Source organism: Numenius arquata, chromosome 2 (assembly GCF_964106895.1).
Source record: "Numenius arquata chromosome 2, bNumArq3.hap1.1, whole genome shotgun sequence".
NCBI classification, from domain to species: Eukaryota; Metazoa; Chordata; class Aves; order Charadriiformes; family Scolopacidae; genus Numenius; species Numenius arquata.
Genome location: NC_133577.1, coordinates 95,645,329 through 95,672,543, shown reverse-complemented (window position 1 = coordinate 95,672,543; position 27,215 = coordinate 95,645,329). Strand labels below are relative to the sequence as shown.

At 37.2% G+C, this 27,215-nt stretch overlaps 1 protein-coding gene across 1 annotated transcript; it reads left to right on the top strand.

Moving 5' to 3' along the window:
• TBK1 (TANK binding kinase 1) lies at positions 1 to 25,166 on the top strand. Its single transcript, XM_074167276.1, has 20 exons — positions 1 to 115; positions 1,920 to 2,060; positions 2,912 to 3,041; positions 3,907 to 4,088; positions 4,933 to 5,093; positions 7,031 to 7,141; positions 8,390 to 8,569; positions 10,106 to 10,302; positions 11,572 to 11,630; positions 12,809 to 12,900; positions 13,334 to 13,435; positions 16,023 to 16,101; positions 16,965 to 17,086; positions 17,202 to 17,278; positions 17,635 to 17,674; positions 19,953 to 20,054; positions 20,148 to 20,244; positions 21,275 to 21,381; positions 21,744 to 21,815; positions 22,613 to 25,166. Exons 1-20 carry the CDS (start codon positions 29 to 31, stop codon positions 22,662 to 22,664), a joined length of 2,190 nt encoding a protein of 729 aa, XP_074023377.1. The 5' UTR covers positions 1 to 28; the 3' UTR covers positions 22,665 to 25,166.
• The last annotated feature ends 2,049 nt before the right edge of the window (positions 25,167 to 27,215 follow it).

Here is a 27,215-nt window from a genome sequence, read left to right as displayed (position 1 = left end):
AAGAAAACTGTCTAATCAAAGAGCAAAGATGCAGAGTACTTCAAATTACCTTTGGCTGTTGTCTGACATTCTAGGACAGGGAGCTACTGCAAATGTTTTCCGGGGACGACATAAGGTTTGTGAGGAATTACTAATCTGAGTAACATGTAAAATTGAAAATTTTTCATCTGTAAATAGCGTCATGAAATCAATGAAAAACTGTTCAAGATTTAGGCCTAAAGCAAATATATCTTTGTAACTATTCATACTCAGTTTTTAATTTTTAATATTCATCCATTGAATTAGAATTCTATATGGTTATTTCTGAAGATTTTTAAAAATATTATATTATTTTTCCTTGTAAAATATTAACTGTTATTAATTCTTTGTTCCTCCATTCTTCAGTTTTATGGAAATAATACTCCTTGCTTAAGAATTTAAATATTAATGTCTTATCTTTTTTTTACATGATGAGTTATTTTTGTCTTTGTTGAATTCTCTTTTCGTAGTTTTTCACTGTTCTTTTAAAACTCATTTCTTGTGATTTTTATGATTCTGTACTGTAAGTGAAATGTTCTTAACATTATCATATCAGATGAAGTTGCTGTTAATCTTTGTCTGAAAGTCAATGCTTCATACATGTTTAGGTTACCATCTTGGTGACGTGTCTTGAGAATCGGTACAAAATAGTACACCTTTTAGTGATTTTGCCATGTAAATGATATACCGATGTGTATGTTATAACCTGAGTGAGGGGCTAAAATGACCTTACTCATGGAGGTCCTTCCATTCCTATGAATTTCATGGTATGACTCAAAAAATGAAGATAAGCCTAATTGTGAAAGTAATGGTCCCTTATAGTAATGACTGTCTGTGTGAAATCGATATGAAGTTATATATAAGCTACAGTGTTTTCTATGCTTCACATTCAACTGTGAAGCAACACTAAGCAATAATTTAGCAGTTAATGCTCGATTCTGGGTGAGCGAATTTCAACACAGAATGATTCCTCTGTAAAGCTCATGGTTTCATGGTTGCACCTCTTTTGACCCTCACTGGTCAGAGCACATGACCTGCAGCTTGTCAATAGGAGAAGGCTTTTAACTGGGCACTAGTAGTGCCCGTAAGTGTACTGTCCAACACACCTAGTCTAAGCACAGGAAGGCTTTGTCCTTAGAATCTGTTGCACAGAAGACTGCTAATGTAAGCTTATTCCTAGAGTGGGAGCAGGCAGATACTTTGCCCTAAGAGGGACAGGAGTTGCACTGTCAGCTGCTGCGGGTGCCTGAGCATGTTGGGGCTTAGTCTTACTTGAGAACTTAAGTCTCTGATTAAGCTCATGACTGTGCTCCTGTCACTTATTTCATGCGTTTGAATTGCTTCAGGATTTTGTATGAGTGGTATGTAGTGCTTGATACAGCCTTCTTTGAAAAAACAAAATACTGCTTTATCAGTATAAATGGAACAATAAAGAAAAAGAGAGCAATGTTCAGCTTCTGAAAGTTGTCTCTTAACCTAAGCAAGCCAAGATTCTAAACTGTAGTATGTACTTGTCTCTCACTGATTTGTGCACGTGTCTTACCTCTTGCTGAAAAATTACTTTTCAGCTAAGTTTATGGGTCTTTCTTAAAAGTGTAACCTTTCTTATGCTAATTATTCTTATTTTAAAAGCACTTAGATTTTGTGGGCTAATGTTGAGTTTCCCCTCTGCTAGTCTGTTTGCTTCTAGTCTAGATTAAACTAAACCAATATATAAGTAATTTTTTTTAAGTATAATCTTAACTTCCACCTTAACACAAAATACTGTTTTGAACTATTTGTATTCTGTGTAGGCTCATATGCACAACAGAAGATCTCAAAATACTTGGATAATGAATATGTGTACGTTTAAAAACTTACACTTCTGTTTGATTAGTAATTTGTTTGTTTGTTTTGAACAGAAAACTGGGGATTTATATGCTGTCAAAGTATTTAACAGTATAAGTTTCCTTCGTCCTGTCGATGTTCAGATGCGAGAATTTGAAGTATTGAAGAAACTAAATCATAAGAACATTGTCAAATTGTTTGCCATCGAAGAAGAGGTAATGAATTGTTGTAGTTATGATATGAGATGCATGGTAGTTACCACAGTACTGTCTTTTTGCTTTATCCTTAACTACAGAGGATAAAGTTACATTTTTAAAGAATGGTAACATGTATGGTGATATAAATACTCTGACCCGACCACCACCGTTTATTCTTTTTCTTTCTTTTTGTTGTTGTTGCTGAAAAAATATACTTGCTTTCAGTGTTTAGACACAGGTTATGATTCTTCAAAGCTGTCTTGAGGAGCCACTGTCCTCAGCTTTATCCTGAATTAGGATTTTTAAGCTATCTACATTTAGATAGCTTTAATACGTATTGACATATGTATTAAATATATTTACATACTTAATACACACTGATAGTTGGAAGTGTTTCAGTAATCCTGACCATGTTATGCTTTTGCTTTGCAACCAACTGAAATAAAGACAGAGGACATGTAGAACTGTATGTATGAACTACAGTAGTTGTGCTGAAACTGAGAATAATTTGTTGAAATGACCCAGATGCTGAGATCAATAAAGAGGAAAGAAGGACAATTGCTGCTGTCTGCTCTCCTGTGCTGCCGTTTCTCGTTTGTCCACCTATCAATATTGTTGTCAACCCTCTAAGTGCCTAGAACTTGATGCTTTCTTAATTTTTTCTCCCTCTCCAAGTTAGAATACATGAAACAATATAAAAATTCACCTGTGCTTCTTTTGATGAAGACCACCAGAATGGGATTTATGATCTAGCTACAGATTTTATTTTTCTTTTTTTGAAAGTAAGATCCTGTGGTTATATGTAATTTCTGATACTGTTTTCACAATAGTCACAGACTTACCTTTTTTTTTTTATTATTTTTTTCCAGACAACGACTAGACACAAAGTACTAGTTATGGAATTTTGTCCATGTGGGAGTTTATATACAGTTTTAGAGGAGCCATCTAATGCCTTTGGTTTGCCAGAATCTGAGTTCTTAATTGTTTTGAGAGATGTGGGTATGTAGACTTTGCTGTTTAGTCTAATTCATTGACTGAAACAAACTTATACTTGTTTATCTTGAAACAACAAGAGAGGAGGAATTTGAATGATTGTCAGCTAATTAGGACAAGAGGAAATGGCCTCATGTTGCACCAGGGGAGATTTAGATTGGATATTAGGCAAAATCTTTTCACAGAAAGGGTTGTCCAGCATTGGAACAGGCTGCCCAGGGAAGTGGTTGAGTCTCCATCCCTGGAGTTATTTAAAAGACATGTAGATGTGGTGCTGTGGGATGTGGTTTAGTGGTAGCTTGGCAGTGCTAGGTTAACGGTTGGACTTGATGATCTTAAAGGTCTTTTCCAACCAAAACAATTCTATGATTCTATAATTGAACAAATTAATACGGTCATAGGGAGTCAGATCTTTTATTTATGTCTATATTGGTATAGATAGCTGCATCAGGAAGCCATTTCTGTTTAAAGCATCTCTATAATTCTCTTTTTGTTTGTTTGTTTCAAGATTATTTGTCGTATGTTGGACTGATTCCTGGTGATAATGAAATTGAGAAGAGTAAATTAGAAAAATAATGAGGTTTACCTGTGTCTGCCTGTTATAAAATTTTGCTCCATTACTTTATGGGAAGGATGTTGCTGAGAGCAAGAAATACTGTAGTTTAGCTGTTTGAAAGAAGAAAGGCAAAAATGCTTAGAGTATTCTCTGGTCCTGATCTTTTTGTTAATTGAGCATCCTTTCTCGTTCCTGTTACCCAGTGAGAAAATAAACACATATGTCTTCCTAGCCTCAGCTACAATTCAGTGCTTGTGCAGTCCATGTCAAGATGCATATATAAATTCTGTATTTTATTTTTTTTTTTTATTGAAGTGGCTGGGATGAATCATCTCCGGGAGAATGGAATAGTGCACCGTGACATCAAACCAGGCAATATAATGCGTGTTATAGGTGAAGATGGTCAGTCTGTTTACAAACTTACAGACTTTGGTGCTGCAAGAGAACTTGAAGATGATGAACAATTTGTTTCTCTCTATGGCACAGAAGAGTACTTAGTAAGCCCATATGATTTCACTTTCTGTTGAAGAAAATGGGGCCCTTTGTGATGAGAGTTGGATAGGTGACAATCAGATGGCTGGGAATTAGCATTTAAACCTGTGTATTATAATTGTATTTATAACTTTCCACCTTTTCCATCTCTGGTCTTGCCGGTTCCGCTGCTTATCTAAGCACAGGAGACTTTAAATAATTTCCAGGTCCAATTTCCACTGTTGCTTTGTGTGAAAGGAAGAACAGTAGTATTTTAGTTATGAACATTTTTGTCTTTATCTCTGTAGATATTTTTCAGTTTGTATTTAAGCTATTTGGATGGTGTTAGGTGTAGTTAAGATAGACTTACTTGATATCTCAGTTAACCGAAGAGAGGCAAGTAGAGAAGCATCAATACAAGCATGTTAGGCATAATTTTCTTCCTGCCATATTTTCCCACATTTAGTATCGTAACTGATAGTCTCCTCTGCTATGGATCTTTTTCTAGTTTCGTTTCTGTTGTTTCAAAATCATTTGGAGGGATACTGGCTTTCTGCTCTTTTCTAGTGGTGGTTTATTCTAGTAGGCAACCTTTAGCTAAATTTTAAAATATTTTTTGCTAACCTTTAATAGAAGTGGCTATCTTACCTAGGAGCACTTTTGCGGTATTCTGGCAGAATAACTTAAGCAAATTCTGTGATACAAGCTAATTTTGCTTGTCAATTAAACAACTGAAAGTTTAGAATGACAAATTACCTTGCTGTGAAATGATGGATTTGGGTTTTGTTCTTTATATTGTTCATAAAGCAATTCTAACTTCTTTTGTTTGTTTGTTTGTTTGTTTGTTTGTTTTTTTCATTTTCTCTTTAGCATCCTGATATGTATGAGCGAGCAGTTTTGAGGAAAGAGCATCAGAAAAAGTATGGAGCAACAGTTGATCTGTGGAGCATAGGGGTGACTTTTTACCATGCTGCAACAGGGAGTTTGCCTTTCCGACCTTTTGAAGGGCCTCGTAGAAACAAGGAAGTGATGTAGGTAATTTAGAAGGAGAATTTTATCTGTTTGTAAATTAAGTCAGTCCATGAAATGCTTTTTATCAAGAAATCCTACACAGATAGAGTAAACATTAAAATAGTGAAAATATTTAAGGAAAAACATTCTTAACTTTGTTGTGGTTTAACCCCCGTAGGCAGCTAAGCACTACACAGCTTTTCGCTTACTCCCCCACAGTGGGATGGGGAAGAGAATTGGAAGGGTAAAAGTGAGAAAACTCGTGGGCTGAGATGAAGATAGTTTAATAAGTATATAAAAAAAAAAAAAAACAGCAAAAAAGCCCCACCTCTAAACCCAAAGGAAAACAAAACCAAGAAAAACAAATGAGGCAAAAAAAAAAAACAACCCAGTTGCTCACCTCCAGCCAACTGATGACCAGTCAGTCCCTGAGCAACTGCCCCCCTGACAAATTTCCCTCCCCATCGTTTCTTGCTGAGCATGATGTCATATGGTATGGAATATCCCTTGGTGTCAGCTGTCCCAGTGTGTCCCCTTCCACCTTCTTGCCCACCCGCACCCTACTCGCTGGCAGGACAGTGTGAGAAGTAGAAAAGGCCTTGATGCTGTGTAAGCACTGCTCAGTAATGGATAAAACATCCCATCGTTATCAACTCTGTTTTGGTCGCAAATCCAAAATGCAGCACCATGTGAGCTACTATGAAGAAAATTAACTCTATTCCAGCCAAACCCAGTACAAACATTCTGCTTCAACAAGAATTTTACTGTGTGGCACCTTAAGACCTGAATTAAGCATCAGAGCTCCCCCAAAATAGCGATGCATTTCCACACACCTTTCCTTCACCATGGCACTAGGCTGGTCTGTTGCAGTGTGGTGTATGTAACTTGGATATTCAAGAAAAATTATGGTGTTCTGAAATGGATTCTCTGTGCTGCAAATTTTTGTTGTCCTTTAAATGATTGTCTTCCCGGGCAGTCTTGAAATGCTTGTGCTCCCATGAGACTGACATTTTTGGAGTAGTAGAGTTGTGGACTGTGGCTGAAGATAACAGGGGTAGCTCCTGAATGGCAAGCACGAGTTGTGTCTTATGATGTGCTGGTTGGAATTAGTTCCTGTTTCATCTTAGTTTAGTTCTATTTTGTTGTTGTTGTTTTGTGTGTTGCATTTAAAAAATAAAGTAAGGTGGTGGTTCTTGAGAACTCCAACAGGCCAATAACATTTCTGTTATTCCTTGCAAAGCTGACTCCAATTTTCTTAGTTTAAGGAACTGCCCATCCTGTGATTATTCCACAGACATTCTTGTTATTGTATCTACTTGTGAGATAAGCAAGGAAGTATGTTTTGTATGTACCTCATCCTCCCAAAATGCACAACTGAAATTTTCTGTTGCAAGAAGCCTATTGCTCCTGATTAGTTTCATGAGGAATTTGAGAAATACTAGCCTGTTCAGTACAAAGTTAGACAATGACAAATTGTATCCAAATTGTTAGATGTTCCCAAGTTAAAGTAATTTCTCAAAGCCTTTCAAAGCCTTCTTTATCCCCAAGTGACTTTGTGGTGGCTAAATGTCATCTCTTGCCATGGAACATGATAGAAGTTAGTCATGTAAATGCCTAAATTGAAAATGCCTTGGAAATCTGACTTTGATTAATTAACACTTGTGAAAAAAGTTCAACTTTCTTCAGTGGTGCTCAAAATCTCCTAAATTTTTCCCAAATCTGAGGTAGAGTTGCTTCTTCAACACAGCCCAAAGTGTTTCCTTTTCATTGTCTGCTATTTGAGCATCACTCTGTCAGCTGGTAAGTGACACTTCCTAATTTTTGCGCCACCTGCAAGTTTAGGCCAATCTGTTTTTTAGATTTGTATTATTGATACATCTTTGAGGATTAGTTACTAGACCTGTTTATGTATAAGCGGTAGTAGCTAAGTCTCTATTATTTTTATAATATATCACAGGTATAAAATAATCACTGGAAAGCCTTCTGGTGCTATTTCTGGAATACAGAAAGCAGAAAATGGACCAATTGAATGGAGTTGGGAGATGCCTGTTTCTTGTAGTCTTTCAAAGTAAGTTTGAACTTCTCACAAAGTGTTTCAGTGCTACTTGATTGGGTTTTTCCAGTTATTCTTTCAGGACTGAGTGTTTGGAACAGAGATCCGACTGTTACAGTTGTCTCCTTTGAACTCTTCAGTAGATTGGTACAGTCTATTCTATAGATAGATATCAAGTGTTTTTTCTTCCCATCTGTCCAAATAAGGCATCCAAATGCAATTTATATATATTTTTCATGGTACTGCTCAGTTGCTTCCTCTGCTTATTCCATATAATTGTAGTGCTCTAAAAAATGAAGGAAGCAGATTTTTTTCATTAAACATCTTTTTAGAGTAACATTTTCAAGTAGCATTTAAATAGTATTTACTGTTATAAGTTTAGTACTAAAGTGAGTTTGAGCACAGCGTCCACTGAACTCTGAGGCCATCAATGTGCTTATAGGCAACTGGAACTTGCTTCAAACCGTTACCAGTTTTACCACTGGATTCAGGTTTGATGTATTCATAATGTTAAAACTTTGAAGAAGTTGTTTGTAATAACACAGGACTAGGATCCATAAAGTTCCTTGCAATTCAGATTCTCAAAGTAGAAATAAAAAAATTTAAGCTGGCCTTTCTCCTAGAATAGTAATGACTGTAAAGGAATAATTGCACATTTTTCTTTGCAGCAGTTGAGCTGCATGTGTGCGGCAGTTGAGCTGCAGCTTATTTAGCCCCATCTTAATCAGGATGAATTCTGCTAGTGTTGACAATTTAAAATAATGAGTCTTTGCTAACCCAGCTGATCTTGATTGAAAGCAACAGAGTGTGCTCACACAAGCCGCCCAGCCAGCAAACCATAAATGGTAGTAGCTTCCTTCAGAGTGGTAAACTGTGGTAAGCGTGTGGGGAGAGCTGGGTAAAAGGCTACTGCCCAGCAGTGGTAGAAGGTGACTTTAGCTCTACAATGTAGACTTTTTAAATTGCATGCCATTTTTCCAATGCCCATGAAATTTGTTGAAAGCCAAAGAGAAAATATTTGATAGTTGAGCCTAAATCAGCAAGAGATAAAGTAAGTATGTATATTAATGAAAAGCAATAAATATTACCATTGAACATTTTGTTGTTCAGTAGAGAAAAAAGAAAAAAAAAGGCTCTGGATATTCTTCAAGGGATAATAGATTTGCATTCATGAGAGAAATCCAGTGAAGTATTGCAATTGGCTACAAGGTGAAAAGGTCCAAGTAGACCCAAGTTGTCTTGTCTCTTCCTGGTGTCCTCTAGGGGTCTGCAAGTACTGCTCACTCCTGTCCTTGCAAATATTCTTGAAGCAGACCAGGAAAAATGCTGGGGATTTGACCAGTTCTTTGCAGAGACGAGTGACATACTGCACCGAATAATAATCCACATCTTTTCACTGCAGCAGATGACCTTGCATAAAGTTTATATTCACAGCTATAATACGTAAGTGTGCTCTCTCTCTGTTCTCATTTCTTTGCTCTTATCCAGGCAAACATGACTGTCATCCGAGTTCACCAGTGTTACAAATTCAGTATCCTTTCCTTGGCAGTTTATCTCAGGAAGTGAAATTGTAATTCTTCCGTGTATTCACAGCTCATAGAAGCATGTTGATCATAATAAAAATAAAATCATTGAAGGTCAAATCAACTGATCTTAAACTTGGTCTTAATCAGTGGCGGAACACAGACTCAATCCTTGGCGTGTTACAATGTGTCTGTGCTCATAAGGGATACCAACTCATCCTGCATTTGTATATGTTACTTATTTACAAAGCAGTTTTTCAGAGACTGTTTTCAAGTCTTCCTTTTCTTATGCTGTCCTCAAGAGTACAAAATGGACACATCTGTCTGACGTGAAACTCTCACAGGGTTTCTGAAGTTGTAATTGGTATGATTTAGGATCCCAAGTTATATGGAGTTCAATTTATGGTCATCAAGTGCTGGAGTAAAAAGCTGTAAAGTCTGGTTTACAATTTGGTACAAAAATAAGTGCCTTTTCTCTGCCTTATTACCGATAATACAAAGAATACATTATTCTCCAATATGAGAACAGATACAGTTATTTCATCAAATGTATAAATACAGTTCTGGCCCTTTCCATTTTTTCTATTCTGTAATTTGTATTTTGAGAGAGCCCAAGTATTGTTTTTTGCAGAGGAATGTTGCTTGCAGCTCAAATAGCTATTTGTAGCCCTTTTTTTTTGCTTTTTTTTATTTTTTTTTTAATTTATTATTATTTGTCTTTATGATTAATTGAATACTAGCTGTAGTATCAAGAAGTGACAGTGTACTAGTGCTGCACAGGAGGTGAACTGTCCTTCCTGTTAGTGTGCTTAAGGGTTTGTTTTCTTTCTTAGAGGTTTTGTTTATTTGTTGATTTGTTGTTTTGGTTTGGGTTGGGTTTTTTTTGGCAGGGAGGGAAGGTTTGTTATAAATTCTTACACCTTGTATGCATTGATTGCTGGAAACAAAATACCAAATTGTCTTTGGTCTTCCTTATCACTGCTGTTTTAGGAGATAATCTGGCTGTCGGTTTACAGGCTGAATTTAAGGTGTGTGCTTTTTGACATGTAAAACACCAGACTTTTCTCTTGGAGAGAGACATCCATCTCCTTTGAAGAAATGGGTATGCCTCAGACAACTGAAGTATGCTTCCTTCCTCTCATCTGGTGTTGCCTATTTTTGCTGACCTTCAGACTTCAGGCCAAAGCAAGTTTGTTTACACAGACATGCTTTGGTGGAAAATCAGGGATAGAAAGGGAAGTTTGATATTGTGTGGGAAATAGCATTTATTTTTGTAATAGAGCAACCTGAAGTCTTAGGCAGCGTGCTGCTTTTTGTTCTGCTTGTAAGTGAAATGCTTTATGTATAAAACTATTCTTAATTAATCAGAAGTGAAAGGAATTTTTATTTAAGTAATACAAAATCTGAATTGTTGAGCTGAGTCTAACTACTACTGAATGTATTGCTTGTATTATAGAGCTGCTATATTTCATGAGTTGGTCTACAAACAGACAAAAATACCATCTCAGAATCAAGAACTACTATATGAAGGTCGACGTTTAATACTAGAGCCTGGCAGATTGGCACAGCACTTCCCCAGAACGACTGAGGAGAATCCTATCTTTGTAGTAAGCCGGGAGGCTGTGAACATTGTCGGATTAATCTATGAAGAAGGTATATGAAAGTCATTTCCCCTTTCTCATATCTATCCTTTGTAAATAGTTTGGGTTATTTAATTATTTTTTTGATGTCTTTTATGTCTTAGAAAATTCTCAAAAATTATGTCTCTGTTGATGCCTAAAGTTCTAAGTATGCAGTTCCAATTCTTTTCAAAAACGCTGAGTATCCAGGATGTTTTTCCAGAAACAGTAGCTGCTTGTTGTGTTCCTAGTGATAATATTGTGAACTTGAGTATTTGTGTGTTAAGATGTAGTGGTGCATATGGAATTCTGAAATTTTTTGAAGCATGTCACTTTTAACAAGTAGAAAGGAACATCATAGAACATAATTCAAAGCTTGTTCTTTTGTTCCATTACTCATTAAGTAGAAATTCAAGTTTTGCCTCCCTTTTTTTTTTTTTATTTGTCATGAATGTGGTTAGCCTTTCAGTTAACAGAGGAAGTTTTAACAACTTACATTTGCTTGGAAGATAAGGTAATGCCATAACAGAAAAAAGAGAAATTAAGTTTTTGCATTTCCATTTATCACTGAGAGGCATATAGAGGGCCCTTTGCCAGAGCCCTTTTTTATAAGAGATGAGCTAAAGGATGTGCCTCCAGTTGAGACATCAGTGTTGCTTTTGTCAGTGAGTCCTACATACCAACTGCTGGGGCCAGCTGGCACTCACACAGAGGTGCTGAAGAGTGTGGGTAGGTGAGCTGTTTGTGGAAGGATCAACAGGACCTTTACATTGCATCAGAGCTTTCTGAAGGAGTAAATGAACATGAGAACAAAGGAGATTAAACTGATAGAGGCTACCCTAGGTTTTAAAAAACTATTTGGTGAAGTCCTCCCCCTAAGAGTCTCAATGAAAGTAGCCAGCTGTGAGATAAGATGGAACGGTCTCCCATGCAGGCAAACACAGGGCTGAAGAATAAAAAGAAATGGTTGGCTTTCTCAATGGAGAGAGATAGCTAGTCGGCACCTGCATGAAATCTGTGCTGTGCAGCGTGTTCAAAAGTGACTGAAAACGGAAGTGGAGGACAGTTTGCTGAAGACATCAAGTTACTTAAAGCATTTAAGACAAAGGTTGGTTTTGAAAGTGTGCATGAGGATCACACAATATTAAAAGGCTTGGCAGTAACAGATGAAACAGAACAGATTAGATGAAAGTCCATCTAGACACACATACAAACAGCATTCAGGGTGGGGAGGGGAAACAGTCTGAACTTTTGAGTCTCTTATGGAAAATAAGAAAATGCAGATGTTTCTTTTATGTTTCAGTTTTACTTCCTAAAGTACATCAACGTTACGATTTGGATGGGGATGCCAGTATGGCTAAAGTGAGTAATTATGAGTTTAATTTATATACCTGTCTCAGATAATGATACTGAAATGAAAGCTACTTGATTTTCAGATGAATAATGTTAATGAAACTATTTTTAATATGCTAGTGAGGATGCTGGTATACAGAAATGCATTTGTTTACAAGGGCTCCGAAAGTATATTAAAACTATGCTTTGTATATAAAATATGTTTGTATATTTTTTAAAAAAAAGAACAAACCCCCAAAACAACCTTCTAAAGTCCAAGTGCTTTGTTACTGTATAATTCAGTGATGGGGGAAAAGGAGCCTGCCACTTTGGAGTTAGCTAGAAGATTTGTAACATTCCCTATGATGGTGCAAAACTTAACATAAGAAAAATAATTATCATCTTTCTCCCAATAGAGAGGAGTCTGTAGGACTCTGCAGGAGAGTGGAATTTTTTTTGCCTCTCTTGCAAGTTTTCAGAATCTGTGGGAAACAAGTAGAGGATGTTTCATTCTCCTGGTCATTTATCTAAAACTGCTGACTGTAGCATTGCCATGCTTTGACTTTGTGACCACCATTTATACTATGCCTATAAAATACTGGCTGCTGAGGAGCCTTGTATTCAGGCCTGGAAATCCTGAAAGCATGTGTCTCTTTTAATACCAAAAGTCTTTAGAATTAATAAACAGAAAGTAATCAGTTGATAGTAATTATATAAAAAATTGTAAATCATCGTTTCTGAAATGGTTCACAGTTCTAAATAATGCAACAAACTTATAAGTGGAGTTAGGTGAATGAAGAGAGTCCCTACTCTTAGAATATAAGAATGTGTCATTTTTTTACAAGTTTCTTTTAATGTATCTGTTTAATTCCTAAACTACTGAAGAAATGTACTTGTGACTTTCCAGAAATTAAAGTAAATCCTGAGAGTAAGTGGTGTTATTTTTGTTTATAAGAGACTTATTTTCATCCCTAACAGATATTTCAGCATAACTGGAAAAACTCACTCCCCATGTTTAGCTCTGCCTCCATAATGAGTGTTTGGTTATCTCCTGACTAAAGTTTGGGCAAAGTTATGCATTTTAAACTACCATCTTCATGTTGCTCTTTCTTCTATTAATCTATGTTGCTTTGTTGTGATTAATTTACTTGAAACGATTGTTAAGAGACTGCCAGATTAGTACTAATGGTGTCTGTTTTTCCCACCAGGCAGTAACAGGTATCGTATGTTATGCCTGTAGAGTTGCCCGTTCTTTGCTGCTTTTCCAGGAGCTGATGCGAAAAGGAATACGATGGCTAATGTAAGTAATTGAATTTCATTGCACATTTATTGGTTTTTTTTTATTGAGATATGCCTTAATTATCAATACATAATTCTGTGATCTCCTAGTATCTTGGGAGGTTTTCTTTACTCCTCATATATGAATAGGCTTTTTGAATTTTTTCCTTCTTCCTGTCATTAAGGAAACAAAAATAACTTTTTCTGACAATAAGATTTAGGTATTTGCAATTTCACTTTCTTCTGTGGATGATTTCAGTCTAACATCTCGTAAAATGCAGATACAATTGAGCAGCTTACACAAAATGGGTTTATATGAGGATTATACTAATGCATCTCTAACTGAAAGCAATTCTTACTAGCAGTTATTGCTGTAGGTATAGTATTGTATTACTGATTGCTGGTAAGATGGCAGTTGAATACTTTTGCTATAGACAAATGCTTCACTTTTTTAGTGAAATCATCAAGGATGATTACAACGAAATGGTTCATAAAAAGACAGAGGTTGTCATCAGACTGGACTTCTGCAGCAGAAACATTGAGAAAGCTGAGAAAATGTGAGTAGAAGCACTGCACTGAATGCATTGATTTTTCATTATCATTTTTAATGACAGCAGTATTTTGTTATGTTTATTTACAGGGGTTTTGCATATAAAAGTTAAATTTAAATCTGCATGGATTTGCTGATGGCACTGATTTAAGCAGATTTAGTAACATGATTTACTCAAATTAGAGCGTTAATTTTGCCTAACCTAGTGGGAACAAGTAATTACTATTGAGTAGCAATTGTATGTGTTCTTTTACTTCTTTCTTCTCTGGCTCAGCTCATTTGCTGTTGTTGACTTTAGAAGCTATAGTAAAGCCTGGACAAAGAATGGAGTAGCTTTCCTTTTATTAGTGATTTAGTGCTTTTGTCACTGAGTTTGCTTGTGTGTGTTTACTGAGAATGACTTTAAATACTGCCCCTTTCACAGCTTTAAGACCATAGCATTTTCTGCATGGAAGGAATTTTAATGTTGAAATACAACATACAACAACTGAAAAAAAAAAAAGAAAAACCAAAAAACAATCCAAAACCAAACCAACCAAAACCCAAATTCAAATGGCAGAGGTCTGTATCGCAGAATCTCACTGTTGCCCCTATGGACCCATTTAGATCTATTTAGTAGATAGTTGTTTTTTGTTTAGAGTGCTTTCTTTAAAACTGACAAAATTTATAGTAAGGAGCAACTAAAGAATTGTAATCTTTTAGCCTAGGAGTCTTCCAGTTTTCAAAGACCACAGAAGACACTTATTTCTCTTGTTTTCCATTCCAAGGAAGCAAATGTTTTCCATGTCAATGTCAGACTCTTCTGCCCTACCTCTCAGTCAAGTGCTGCCTGTAGGAGATCAATTGCACCAACTGAATTCTCCCTCCATGTTTTTTCTCGCTCCCAATCTTTGTTTCATCTCCAAGTTCCATGCAGTCTCCAATTCTCAGTCACATTCCTTTCTACTTTTAAAGTGTCCTTGCAGTGTTTTGTTCAGTCTTTTCACAGACTAGCATTAGCTCCGTCTTTAAGTTGTGTTATCCTTATGCAGTCTGATGCAGTCTTTAAACCCTGGCTCTTCATAGGATTCTCCTGTGAGTAGTTGTTTTTCTATTCAGTTCAACCTACTGCCAGTCTCCCCCAAATGCTGTCTTGGTCATAGCATTCTCTAAACTTGATTCCAGGCTGCTCTGAAAATGCAGATGCTCACAAGATGATTAATGCACACATGTAGAGCCATTGGGTTTGCAGAGTATACTTAAGAATAGACTTAAACCATGTTGGAGCTGCTATGCATATGCAAATTTAACAGCTTTTATGTAGTAATTATGGACACCCATGGATTTTTCAGAGTTGCTGTGTGCATGCCAAACATGTACAAACTGATGCACCTGGGCTTTAAGGTACTTGCTTTAAAAAAAAACCACAATGGTGAAACTAGTAAAGTTGGTAACTAGTAAGATAACCATATACCTGTGTAGCCTAGTTACAGATGATCAGGGCTGTAGTCCGAACTTTCCTTCAAGCCAGTATACACTAGTTGACAGGACTGGTTCTTGTTCACTCTGTATTTGATTCAGATAGCTTCTTCCTGCATTCTGCCCAGTCCCCACAGAAGGAAGCGACTTAGAGCTCAGAAGAAACTGCAGTAGGTTCTGATTTGTGACTCTAGTGCATTCACCAGTATTTCAGAGCAGCAATTTTAACAAAAATTATGTTCACTTGCGAACTGGAGTAGTTCTCATGTGAACAGAAATTTGCTATGTGTTTGCACATGGTCTTTCAGCCTCTTAGGAAAGGGCAGGATTTTCAGTTTATTTGACTTCAAGAAGGCTTTTGTGGAGTTAGCAAAGGATGTGTCCTTTTGTTTGTCCTACCTTTTCAAGGCTGTGCTTCAAAGCATGACAATGCAAAGCTTTTATTTGAGAAGGTAAACAAAATATTGAACTTGAGCAAAGTATGTGGTTTTTTTTGAAAGCAGCTGAGCTGTTTTTGATGGTGTTTTAAAAAATAAAATGTGCTGAGACTCAACAGGAAGAATATCATCCTGAATGATTTATTTGGCACTTGAGCTATAGATCATGTGGAAAGTATCAATATGAATAGATGGTGCTACTAACACAGCCTTTAAGGTTTTGGTAACTCAAACAACTCAACAACTCAAACAAAAATGAGTTTTTGTAACTCATCCTTTCCAATAAGTTTCTACAGAAGAGCATTTTGGTGCACTGGAGTATTAGTTTGTTGTGTGTCATTGACTACTTTCAGTAACTTTAGTTTGGTAACCTTTGAAAGGTTATTTCTTGAGAGAAAATAGTTTTCCACTCCCCATCAAGTACAAATAAGAACAACAGAATAAAGAAGTCAGGAATGGAAGTTTCAAACTACTTCTTAGCAGTTCAAATGTAGGGAAAAAAAATAAATATTCATAACTAAATGTTTCCATTGTTAATGGCCAGTTAAGGTTGTTCATGTTTCATGGTTGCTGCTTGACAGATGCTGTATTTCATATAAAAGAAAAGTAGTTAGTATTAATCTCTAGAGTCAAGGAATATTTTGAGTGTATTCACTGCTTTTTTATTTTCTTTTCTAAATGTGCTTTTTTTGTGGTCAGATATGAGAATTTGATGCAGATCAACTTGGAAGCATCTGAAGTGGATGAAATTTCAGAGATACACACAAAACTGTTGCGTGTAAGTATCTTGCAAAGCCTGTGTCATTCTCAAAATGGTGTTTCTAAAGAAATAGCCAAATGCACAGTAACACAGGTTTTTCTGTGAATAACAGCTCTGAATTTTCAAAGACATTTCTAGACTGCCAAAGATTGTTAAATTACCTATACTGAGATATGGATATCTTACTGAAAATAGAGTAAATCTTTTTATTAGCCCAGTGTAGTGAAAATAATAATAAGTTCCTGAAAACACAGTCTCATTTTCAAACATACTTGAGTAAAAAATTATAACCATGACATATATTTTACTTCAAAGGTTTCTTTTCCTTTCCTTAAAGAATTTTAGACTACTTTGTTTGCTTTCTAAAATGATACATACACAAACACACTTCAGAGCGATCTGCTTTGAAATTTGCATCATGTTTCCAGACAAGTAAGGAAAAAATTAAAATAACTTTACACACTGGTGTCCTACAGCTCTCCATTCTAAAAGCAAAAGGTGGTTAGTACATTTTTGTTTTGAAGGTTGTATGAACCAGTGTAAAAAGAAAGAAATGAATTATGTGGATAGTCATTATATGAATTCTCAGAAAACCAAAAGAACAAGTGTAGAAGTAAGTAGGGAATATATGAAAGGTAGGAACTTACCGTTGAACGAAAATAAATATTAACTAACAGAAATGCCAGCATCAAAGATGATTCTTTCTTTAATGATACCATGTTTTATCTGCTTTAAGCAAAGCCTAATTTTTTCTTTATTTCTTTAATGAAGGTTAGTGAAACAAATGCATCTATAGTATTAACATGTTCAGTCTGTTTTCAGCTTCAAGTAATTTTTTACCTTACCCATTGGTAAGATTGAACTTTCTTGTTCTTACGTAGCTTTCCAGCTCTCAGGGCACAATAGAAACTAGTCTTCAAGATATCAAAACCAAACTTTCTCCTGGTGGTTTACTGGCTGACACCTGGGCAAATCAGGAAGGCATGCATCCAAAAGACAGAAAGTGAGTAACTGTATTAATTGTTTTAGTATGTATTGAGTTGTAGTTCATAAAATTCATTAGTGGGTTCTTAAATTTGTATATAAAATATCTCGTTTTCTTCCTTTCCTCCCTCTAGTCCAGAAAGGCTGCAGGCACTGCTATGTTCCATCACAGATATTTATTACCAGTTCAAAAAAGACAAAGCAGAACGAAGTAAGTAACTTGTTTGATTCACTTTTAACGTAAACTGTAATGGAAAGGACAGGTCAGTCCTTGTTCCACTAGGATATTTGTGGTAGGAATGGAGGTTAGTCAATAACAGCGAATATATCTCTAGGTCTTTCTTAGTGAGGTACTGTCTTAAAGCCCATATGAATGAAACACCACTATTAATCTTATAAATTTGAATTGCAAGACTGAAGAGGAGAAAAAAAAAGGTGAATGACCACTTTTACCTATCAGGGTAGGAGTAGGAAACCATAAAAGAAATGGGTGAATTTAGTGGAGTTTTACATAAATACAACTAACAGAATTAAACTGGTAATACCTGTCATCTGCTCTGATCCTAGGGCTTCCTTATAATGAAGAACAAATTCACAAGTTTGACAAGTAAGTTTTGAAGTTACCTTTGGGAAGTACTATGATTGCTTTCAGGTCCTTCAGCTGCTCTTGCCAATAACCTCTTCTGTTGATTTTTATTTTAAATTATAATCTCTGTAGGATTGCTTTTAAAAAAACATCCTTTAAATATCTTAAATATGTAGGGATGTAATAATGAGGTGCTTTCTGGCAGTAGAGTTCCTTCACTGATAGATCTTCTAAATGTAGATGTGAAATACCTGGTCATTATTTGGGCATAACTGTCCTACAAGAAGAACTTTTTTTTTCCTTTTTTTAGGGAGGAAAAAGCCCTCAGGAAGAGTAAAGTGGCTTTGTAACTAAGGTGGAGATAATTTTCTACAGATGAATAAAATATGGGTTAGCTGAACGAAATTCTAGAGTGAATTAATCTTCCAGGAAATATAGCATGCAAAATAAACTTTAATGCAGTTCTTTATGCCTGTTTAAAATTGTCACTTATGAGAGGTGGCCACATTAGGTGTCTGTATGTAACCTGGGAGTCTAGACTCACGTTAGGCTCCACTGACCAACTCTTGAGCAACGTAAACAGCTGCTCTGCTCACGCTGCTGTACCCCTGTATCAGGATCCATTCAGTTCCTCATATGCAGGTGCCTAATGCTATTTAAGTTGCCCTAAGGCATCTGAGATGGGGAGGTAGGACACAAGACAAATGGGAGACCTACACCTTTCTGGACAGACAGTTGGAAGCAGATCAGGATATCCTTGTACCTCCTCAGTGATGCTAGATGCTTATGTTTAAGTAATTAAGTTATTCCCCTAGTGGCTGGTCAGTTGGGTGGTTCCCTAGACTTTGCTGAGTGCTGTATGAACTTAGACCCTGCTTCTGTAACTTTCTAAAAATTCTTGCTGTTGCTACCGCTGGTGTGGCTTCACTGACAATTACATAGGGAAAGCTAACGTGCAGAAGGCACTGGTATTCTCACAACCATGCCACTTGATTTTCCCATAGTGAAAGCTAATTGGGGTAACTGCCAAGTGGAGGGGAGGTTGCCTTAAGATAAAGGAAACCTGTAAGACAGATCTTGATAGATCTTGATAGATCTATCTTGGACACATCTTTGCCCTGCAACAGCAAGGGCCCGAATTTTATGTAAGAGAGAACGTGAGCAATAATTTCCAGTCATATGTTCTTAAGGATATGGACAGAAAACAGGCAAACATTGGGACACAAACCATAGCTCATTTTAAAACTGCACTCCCTCAGGCAGATTGAAGAAATTTTAGGGCTTTTTCTACTACTCAGACTGTGTCCTTGCATTAATATGTGAATAATTTTAAATAAATAGGCTTCGTTTTCATGGTTTAGAATACTGGTATATTTTCTACCACAAGTGTCTCCTTGGGATTGTTCCAGTATCTTTGAGATCCTAACTACATTTTATTTTCGTTCACTCACCCCAGAGAGAAAAGGCAGTGTTTTTTGTTAAGAACTGTGTGCCATTAGCATCAGAGCTGGCCTTTTTAATATTTACCACTAGATAGACAAGGAAGCAGCACTCAATTTGGATTTTTTTTTCTGGTTGAATGATAGCTATGCGTGCCTGATGACGATCCAACTCCACTCTAGCCAGAATTTGATAAACCAATAGCTGTCATGCAAGACTTAATGGAATATCAGAAGCAGGTGTCAGACTGTAGTGTCCCAGTATTTTGTCCCTTAATTTTACTGACTGGTGCAATGCATAGCATGGTCAGGCAGTTACACTGGGATTGTTGCCTGCAACATTAACCAGAATAGGGTTTTGTTTTGGTTTCCTGTCCTTATCTGCTTGCTTTTTTCTTGCGTCATAAATTGAGGCTGACACAAAAATCCTGCTTTTTTTCTTGCATGCGTATTACTCAGCACAAAGGATTATTCATAATGCTGGAAGTTCCAACTATCTCCTGAAGGCAAATTAGAAATAATAAGGATTTCTGTCCTTTCCATTAGAACCCCTTTTCCTTAAATATACCTGCTTGGATAAATACTGACTTGGAGAATACTTTTGACTGTTTGTTCATATACAAATAATTGCAACTAAATGCTTCAAATAATTTCTTTTCCTCCCTGCTAGGGAATGTTTTTGAAACGTAAACTGTCAGTTCATGCAGTGTGTTGAATTCTTATACATTACAACAGCGTGAATAAAGGCGGCTAAAGGGATTTTAAGTCTATATACCTCTTTTCCAAGTTTCAGAAAGTAAGTTAGAGGAATGGAGTTTTGAAAGCAGTATAACATTGTTCCCGTTGTTTCTGTGTTGCAGGCAGAAGCTGTATTTGCATGCTACAAAAGCCATAGCGCTATTCAAAGATGAATGTGTTAGCAAGTATGATAAGTTTTTGGACAAGGCTGAGGACTGGACAAGGCAAGCTATTGATTTCTTCAATATTTGGTAACATTCACTGCACCACTTTTATAAAGAAAGCTTGTAAAAGAAAACTTGTTTTTTTTCTTTTAGGAAAATGCTTCACACGAGGAAGCAGTTACTGGCTCTCACCAACCAGTGTTTTGATATTGAAGAAGAGGTATCCAAATACCAGGATTATATAAATGAGGTAGAATGCTTCAAAATTATGTGAAGTGTTTGCATAGATAAAAGACTATTCCCTGTTACTTAATGTCAATAGTGTTGTTTATAGTGAGTCTTACATTAATGCAGTCATATTAAAATATAGAGCTGCATGGATGTAGTATTTGGTCTATAGTAGCTTTATTGCTGATGTTGGAGTGGCATAGAAAGTGGCGTGATTTTTTTGAATCCTGACTTGATTTTGGAGTTTGGTGGGTTTTTTTGTTTGTTTGTTTTGATGTTTTGGTAGGATTTGGGATTTGGGTGGGGGTTTTTTTTGATAGCGTTAGCATTCCCAAAAAAAAGTCTGTGCAAATGAGCGTGGGTTCATTGCGAAGGGTTCCGTGTAACTGTTACCGTAACGGTATCTGAGCACCTAGATACTAGAGCACCTTAATACTCTTCTGAAGCATAAAAACACTACTCTCGTATTCCAGATTAGGGGATACATGCTTAAGGATACATGCTAAACTAATGCTGCTGGTGACATGGAAGAAAATGTTTTGTTAAAATTTGGACGGTGACTCTGCAGGATGCAAACTTATCAGAATTACCTCAAAATCAAGAGAATTTTCATGAGTAAAATTATTACAAAGAAAATGTAAATGAAAAAAAAGCACCTGATAGGTGTAAAAGCAATTAAGGAATAGTGGAAAGCAGCATTTTACTTGTCATTTGTTTGGATTTTATTAGCACTACCAAAGTCAGTTATTGATTAGGATCCTGTTGCCTTAGCATATCTACAAACATAACAAATAGATAATTCCTCCTTTTGAGAGTTTATTGTGAAAGTATAAGACAGTTAAGAAGATGGAACAAAACAGGGAACTATAGGTCATGTGAACACAAAACTTGCTATGATGATCTCAACTCAGGGAATATCAGCCCTGTTACTACTGTAATGATCTTATGAGGCATCATAGCAATGGAGAATGTAAAGAAGGATTTTAAGGTGGACATCAAAATGCATATGAGAATTTATACTGTAACTTACGTTTCCTTTTTATCTTTTACAGTTACAAGATGCTTTGCCGCAGAAAATGTTTGCAGCTTCTAGTGGGGTGAAACATACAATGAACACAGTCTATCCAAGCTCAAACACATTAGTGGAAATGACTCTTGGGTGAGAATTCCTTAATTGGATGGATGTAATATTCTATACCTGTTACAGAGGTGAACTGGAAAAAAGAAAAAATATGGTTGACTCAGTGATTGCTGTATTAAGATCAAGAATTTTATACTGCAGAAAAAAACTTTATATTGCTAAAGTGGTGGTACAGATTTGAAAGCGAGTAATATAAATACAACAATAAAAAACCAACACTAATATTTCATCTGTCACTTTTAGTAAATAGCCAACCTGTTATCTGTCCCTTGTTTTGTATGTAATATCAAGTTGCTGAAAGCTGCATGATGGTGAGTGATCATAGCAGATAACTGTCCCTATAAAAATTGTTACCTTTCTTTCATTTCTTGTTACTACAGTATGAAGAAACTAAAGGAGGAAATGGAAGGGGTTGTTAAAGAGCTGGCTGAGAACAATCACATTTTGGAAAGGCAAGCAATTGTTTTCCTTTTTTGGACTGATACTAGGAACAGGCTTAATTTGGTACATTTTCTAGATCCAGAATTTAAACTAAGGGATAATTCTATAATCTCAGTAACTGTAATTATATTTTGAACTGTTAGTCTGAGCTGTAATGAAAAAAACATATATATTCAAGACCTAAAACATTACTGTAAAATTATTCTGACACAGCAATCGTGGCATTTTTGCTTCATGTTTAGCTAATAAAAATATCTGTTGCACAGACAGATTAATTCTGAATTTAAACACAGTACTGTTGCAGCAATCCAGTGGTCCAGTATTTTAACTCCTCACGTTTAGATATAATTTTTAACAACTGTGGAATTACACCAGTCTGAATGAATGATTTTGCAGTTTTCAGATTGCTTAAATAAAACAAAGAGACAGGCCAACATATTTTTTACAAACCGGAGAAGATATTGTCGTTGTCACATATGGACTGACTTTGGTTTTTTTACAATTATGTTGATGATAAAATATATAAAAATAATAATCTCCTGAAAGCTTCAGGGTAAATTGCTGGTAGAGCTGAGTTTAGCTTCAAGCTGAACTGATTTTGTTTTGTTCCCCACCCTCAGTCCCATACTTGGAGCATAGTAACTTTTCTTCTGTCTTCTTTTCACATACAGAAATAAGATACAAATGCCTGTGTTGGCATGTGGTAAGGGAAAGGAAAAACCCATGAATAAATTGTAATTGATAATTACAATTGATTGATTCTATAATCTAGTCAATCACCCAAGAATACACTGTTTTCTCATTTTAGATTTGGTGCTTTGACTATGGATGGTGGCCTGCGGAACGTGGACTGTATCTAGCTTTCAAAGGAGCTGAAGAGGACTTGTAAATTTTTTCAAAGGGAAAAAAATACCGTTGGGACATTTAAAGGCAGATAATAAATCTGTATCCGGAGGTTTTTTTTCCCTCTATAACTGTAGTATTAAAAAATGTAAATATGTATAATATGTAAATATAAAAGAAATATATATCTTTTTTTGGTCAATGTTAGGATAGAATTACTCCCGGCAGGGAATTTAGCCCCTTGGAAGGATCTCTGACAAAGTCCTAAAGGCAAGTGTGGTGTTGATGAAATTGGCATTTGTTTGCTTCGAATATCACCCTTTTTTCAGAATGCAATTTAGGCTTTATTGCAAGAGGACTTGCAGGACTCTAAACTTTATGAATGGTCTTTAAAGGGTGTTTTGAGTTTCCTTTAACCACTGCTGTTATTTTGGAGTGTAGCTGAATGATCATCACAGAACATGTTTTAAATGACATCTTTTTAAATAAGCGTGAATAGGGACTAAAAGCCACAGATAGGACAGAGTGGAAACGCATTTCTCTTTCATTTGGTTTCACAACCAAACAGTTAGTTCCCTTCTACCTGAGAAAACAAATTCACAAAACTTTGTGAAGTTCCTTTCCTCATTTTGTGCCATGTTGTCTGTAATCATTTGACTGCTCTGTATATAGAAGTTTTGCACTCCGGGTTGTCAGACTGAATGTAAAACCTCCTTTTTTAGAGTAGAGCATTTTCAGAATTTCCCTGAAATCTTGTTGCTCACCAGAAGAGAAGCGGGTTCTTAAAACAAAATAGCTTTTTCAGAATGCTGTTTGCAGACATAATTTTTAAAAAAGGTTAAAAATCCATATTAGGAGAATTTGCGGGCAGGCAGTAGACTGGATAGCGTCATGCCTCAGTGGTAATTGAATATTGGAAAAATAAGTCACTGGTCTAGATCTTGAAAAGGGACCACACCTGCTGCAGACTTGACAGAGACACTGAACTTTGGTAGAAAATTTAGTAAGACCGTATATTTATTTTCCAGTGTCAGTAGTTACTACTTTTGGTACTATGTGATTGGGTTGCGGAGAAGCAGAGTGAAACGGTCTGCTCCAAAATATGTCAGAAAGGAGAAAGAGAAGAGGAAAACAAACAAACGAACGCTCAGAAAATATCCCGTACTTTGTTTGGATACTACATACAGGTGTACTCGGTTGTTTCAGACAAAGAGCATGCAAATATTGCAGGAGTCATTCTTTCCTTGTGGAAACCTGGCCATGGATGTCCGGTGGTGTCCAATAGCACTTCTGATTGCTGTATTACAGCTGTAAGAAGAGCTGCACCAACTACATACAGAATTTTCCATAAATAATGGCGAAACATTTTGGTGTAAACTAAACAGCGGTAATCTGGGATAGCACTTGGTGGTTCTGTGGTGCTTGTTCCCTGCTTATCTATCCAGGTCAGAATACAAAACATTCCCATTGCTTTTTTTTTTTTTTTTTTAATATTTGAATAGAAACTTATGAAATTTATAATCGATTCTTTCATTGTTAAAAGAAGAGGAAATTTACTGCCTCGATGTCTGAGACCTGCTTTCCAGTGTCTTGGTGAGAATCAAATATTAAAAGGGAATTCAGATATTTTTATACCCACGTGAGCATCTTCTTTCTTTGCAAGCTTTGTCCCCCAGAAAATCTAGCTATGCAAAAGGAGTGCAACAGTTTGCTACGTGTTTTTCCTTGGTTGGCCGTGGCATTCTCAACTGTTTGTTTTAAAATACTGGAATCACGTCTACCTGGAATGTTTTAATGCCTGCTGTTCGTCTCACCGAGTGTCAGTGGAACACACGCGTAGGTGTTAAAAGAATTGGGCTTTCGAACTCTGCAAAAATCATATTTTTTTTTTCCCAATATTATGTCTGTAACACTTTGTTGTTTCAAAGGTTCTTAGTTTTGAAAGAAATCAAGCGTTGCCTGAAATATGTAATTTTCAACTTCTTTATACTGAAACAGTCTGAAAAAGAAAGTTAATTGGAGTAACAATATAGTATGTATATTGAAGTATGTGTGGCATTCTTTTACATGCTTGAAAATGTTATATTTTATGTTCATGTTAAACATTGCTGGTTTTAGTATTGCTAAATACATCAGTAATCTTAATCTTGTTAAAATTTCTTTTTCTGAAGCAATTTTAACTGAGCAGTAGCTAAGGAACTTGAAGTAATCAGTTCATGCTTTACTGATTACGTTCTTATGAAGCAAATATCTTTTTCACGCCAAAGCCTAGTGTCTAGAACCATCAATTTTTGGCTCAAACTAAGTGTCCTGATACTATCAGTCATGCTACCAATGTGCCAAAAGAAGTAATAGAAAGTAATATATGCTTCTTCCTCCCGAAGCTGCTTTACTGGTTCTGGGGGGTTTAGCTTAGTATATTAATTATCCGTTACTTGAACAAACCTGTCTCTGTATGAATTGTGACAATGCATGAGTGAATGACTTACCGGCATAAATACATCATCAGCCACTGATTGTACAGCGTGTGCTTCCGTCTCCTTCCATCATTTCACTTCCGTTCATTTCAGTATTACCATTTTTATTTCCCCATAAGTATGATAAAAAGCCTTCCAATCTGAAGTAGCAAATTGCAGCTTAGTTTGCATTAGCCAGCTCTCGGGAAAAAGTGCCCCGCACAGCAGAATCACTAGCACGGGCTAGTTATTTTATTATTTTTTTTTTAAAGCTCGAAGCCTGAAAGAGGGGAGATGTGGAATAAACTGTGGTCGCATGAACTTGTTTGGGTAGAATTAAACACGGAATTATTTCTAAGTAGTTGCACGGCCTGCTGTTCCTGCAGGCCTCCTGCCCTTCGGGGAGGGCACCGCAAGTGGTGGGGCTGGCCCCGTTTGGTTACCTGAACTGGTGATGGCTTCTAGCAGGGGACCTGGGAAATCAATGGGATGGACGCCCACCAGGCTCCATGCAGAGGAAAGCTCACTTTACACCCGACTGGCCCCATGACAAGCACTTTTAAACTGGCTTGGCCATAAAAGTTAAATAAAGATACTGGTCGCCTAAAGATAAGGGAGAAATAAAGAATGTCTAGGGTGTGGGAAACTCACCCGGGAGGGACTGGGGAAAAAATGGGAGTTGGCTGGCTGCAAGAAGATTGGAAGAAGTGGGACCAGAAATCTTCGGTCATCTAAAGGCAGTTCCGGAAGATCAGTGTTCACCACCACCTCTGTGGTGAAAGGATTAGAGATTCTGAATATAAACTGTAGTGCAAGAAACAAAGAAATACGGAATATGAGTTTGGAAAGAGAGTCAAGTGCCAGAACACATTGTTCTGGGAAATATCGATTACAGAGGGATTTTAGGAACTGATTATCTCTTTGGAGCTCTTGTGGCCGATTCTGCCACAAGATTCTGGCTGATTCTGGCAAAGCTGCATGACTTTTCTGTGCTCTAAACGGCTTTTTTTTTGATTATTTGTTCCATTGACCACAAAAAAACCCAGTAGGGGTAGTGTGCCTCGGGGGAATTAGCTATTTTGACACTGGCACCAGCTCACCAGCAGCGGTCGTGCTCGTAGATGTCCACTTGGACATTTTTGGCAGAACTTTGCTTCCTATTGGCGAAGAAGACTGACAGCAACAGGTAGAGCTGCTGGTGTGGTAACAATGGGCATCTTACAGTTGTCCAAGGTTGTGTTCTGCTCCTGAAAACCTGCACAAGCGTTGAAGTCTGTGGCCACCCAGGCTTCCACAGCCTTCGGAAGCTGAAGAAGTACATCGCCAGCTCCCAGCCTGAGACTTGCTTCAGCATCCTGGAGTCCGTGCGTGCCGTAGGATGTGGGGTTCGTTAGCGATTGCGGAGCCGGTTGGGAGCGAGCGCGTCCGGCCATGCAGCCCTGCACCGTGCTGGGGACAGCCCGGGGTGGCACTCGGAGCTCGGCAGGCGCATTTGCTAACTCATGGTGAGAGAAGATGATGTTGGCACCGTCGTGCTGCTGCTCCCGTGGTGATGCCCGCGGGAGCCCTACAGCAGATTCAGATTTAAGCGGACAGGAGCAGTTTACAATCTTCAAAGAAATCAGGTGAAAAGACTTCACTTTTTTTTTTTTTTTTTTTTTTTTTTTAATTCTTCTTGCACTTTCGTTCCTTGCAACCCTCTGCGCGAGTACGCAGCTGAATTGTTCATAAATCCTGCTTCTCCAGTTAAGGCATTGAAAATGCCTTAATGCCTCCGTCCCACTTTAATACCACTTAAAATCTGTGCAAGGCTGCATTAAAACAGCCGCTGCTTCTCCTGCCTGGGAGACGTGACAGTCGCAAGTACCAGGAAGTCTTCTGCAGGTTTGATAGATCCGTCAGCATTTCCCTTGCTGACGGCGCTGTCTCTTCGCCGCCAGCTCGTTCCAAAAAGGCGTGCGGGGCTCGGGGCAGCGATCGGCGGGGCCGGGGCCCGTCTCCGCCCCCCGCGGCCGGCGGGAGCGGCGGAGCTCACGGCTCCCGCTGCCTCGGGAGGCGGCGGCTCCCTCAAACGCTTCCCTGGAAACTTCAGCTTGGGAAACAAAAATAAAA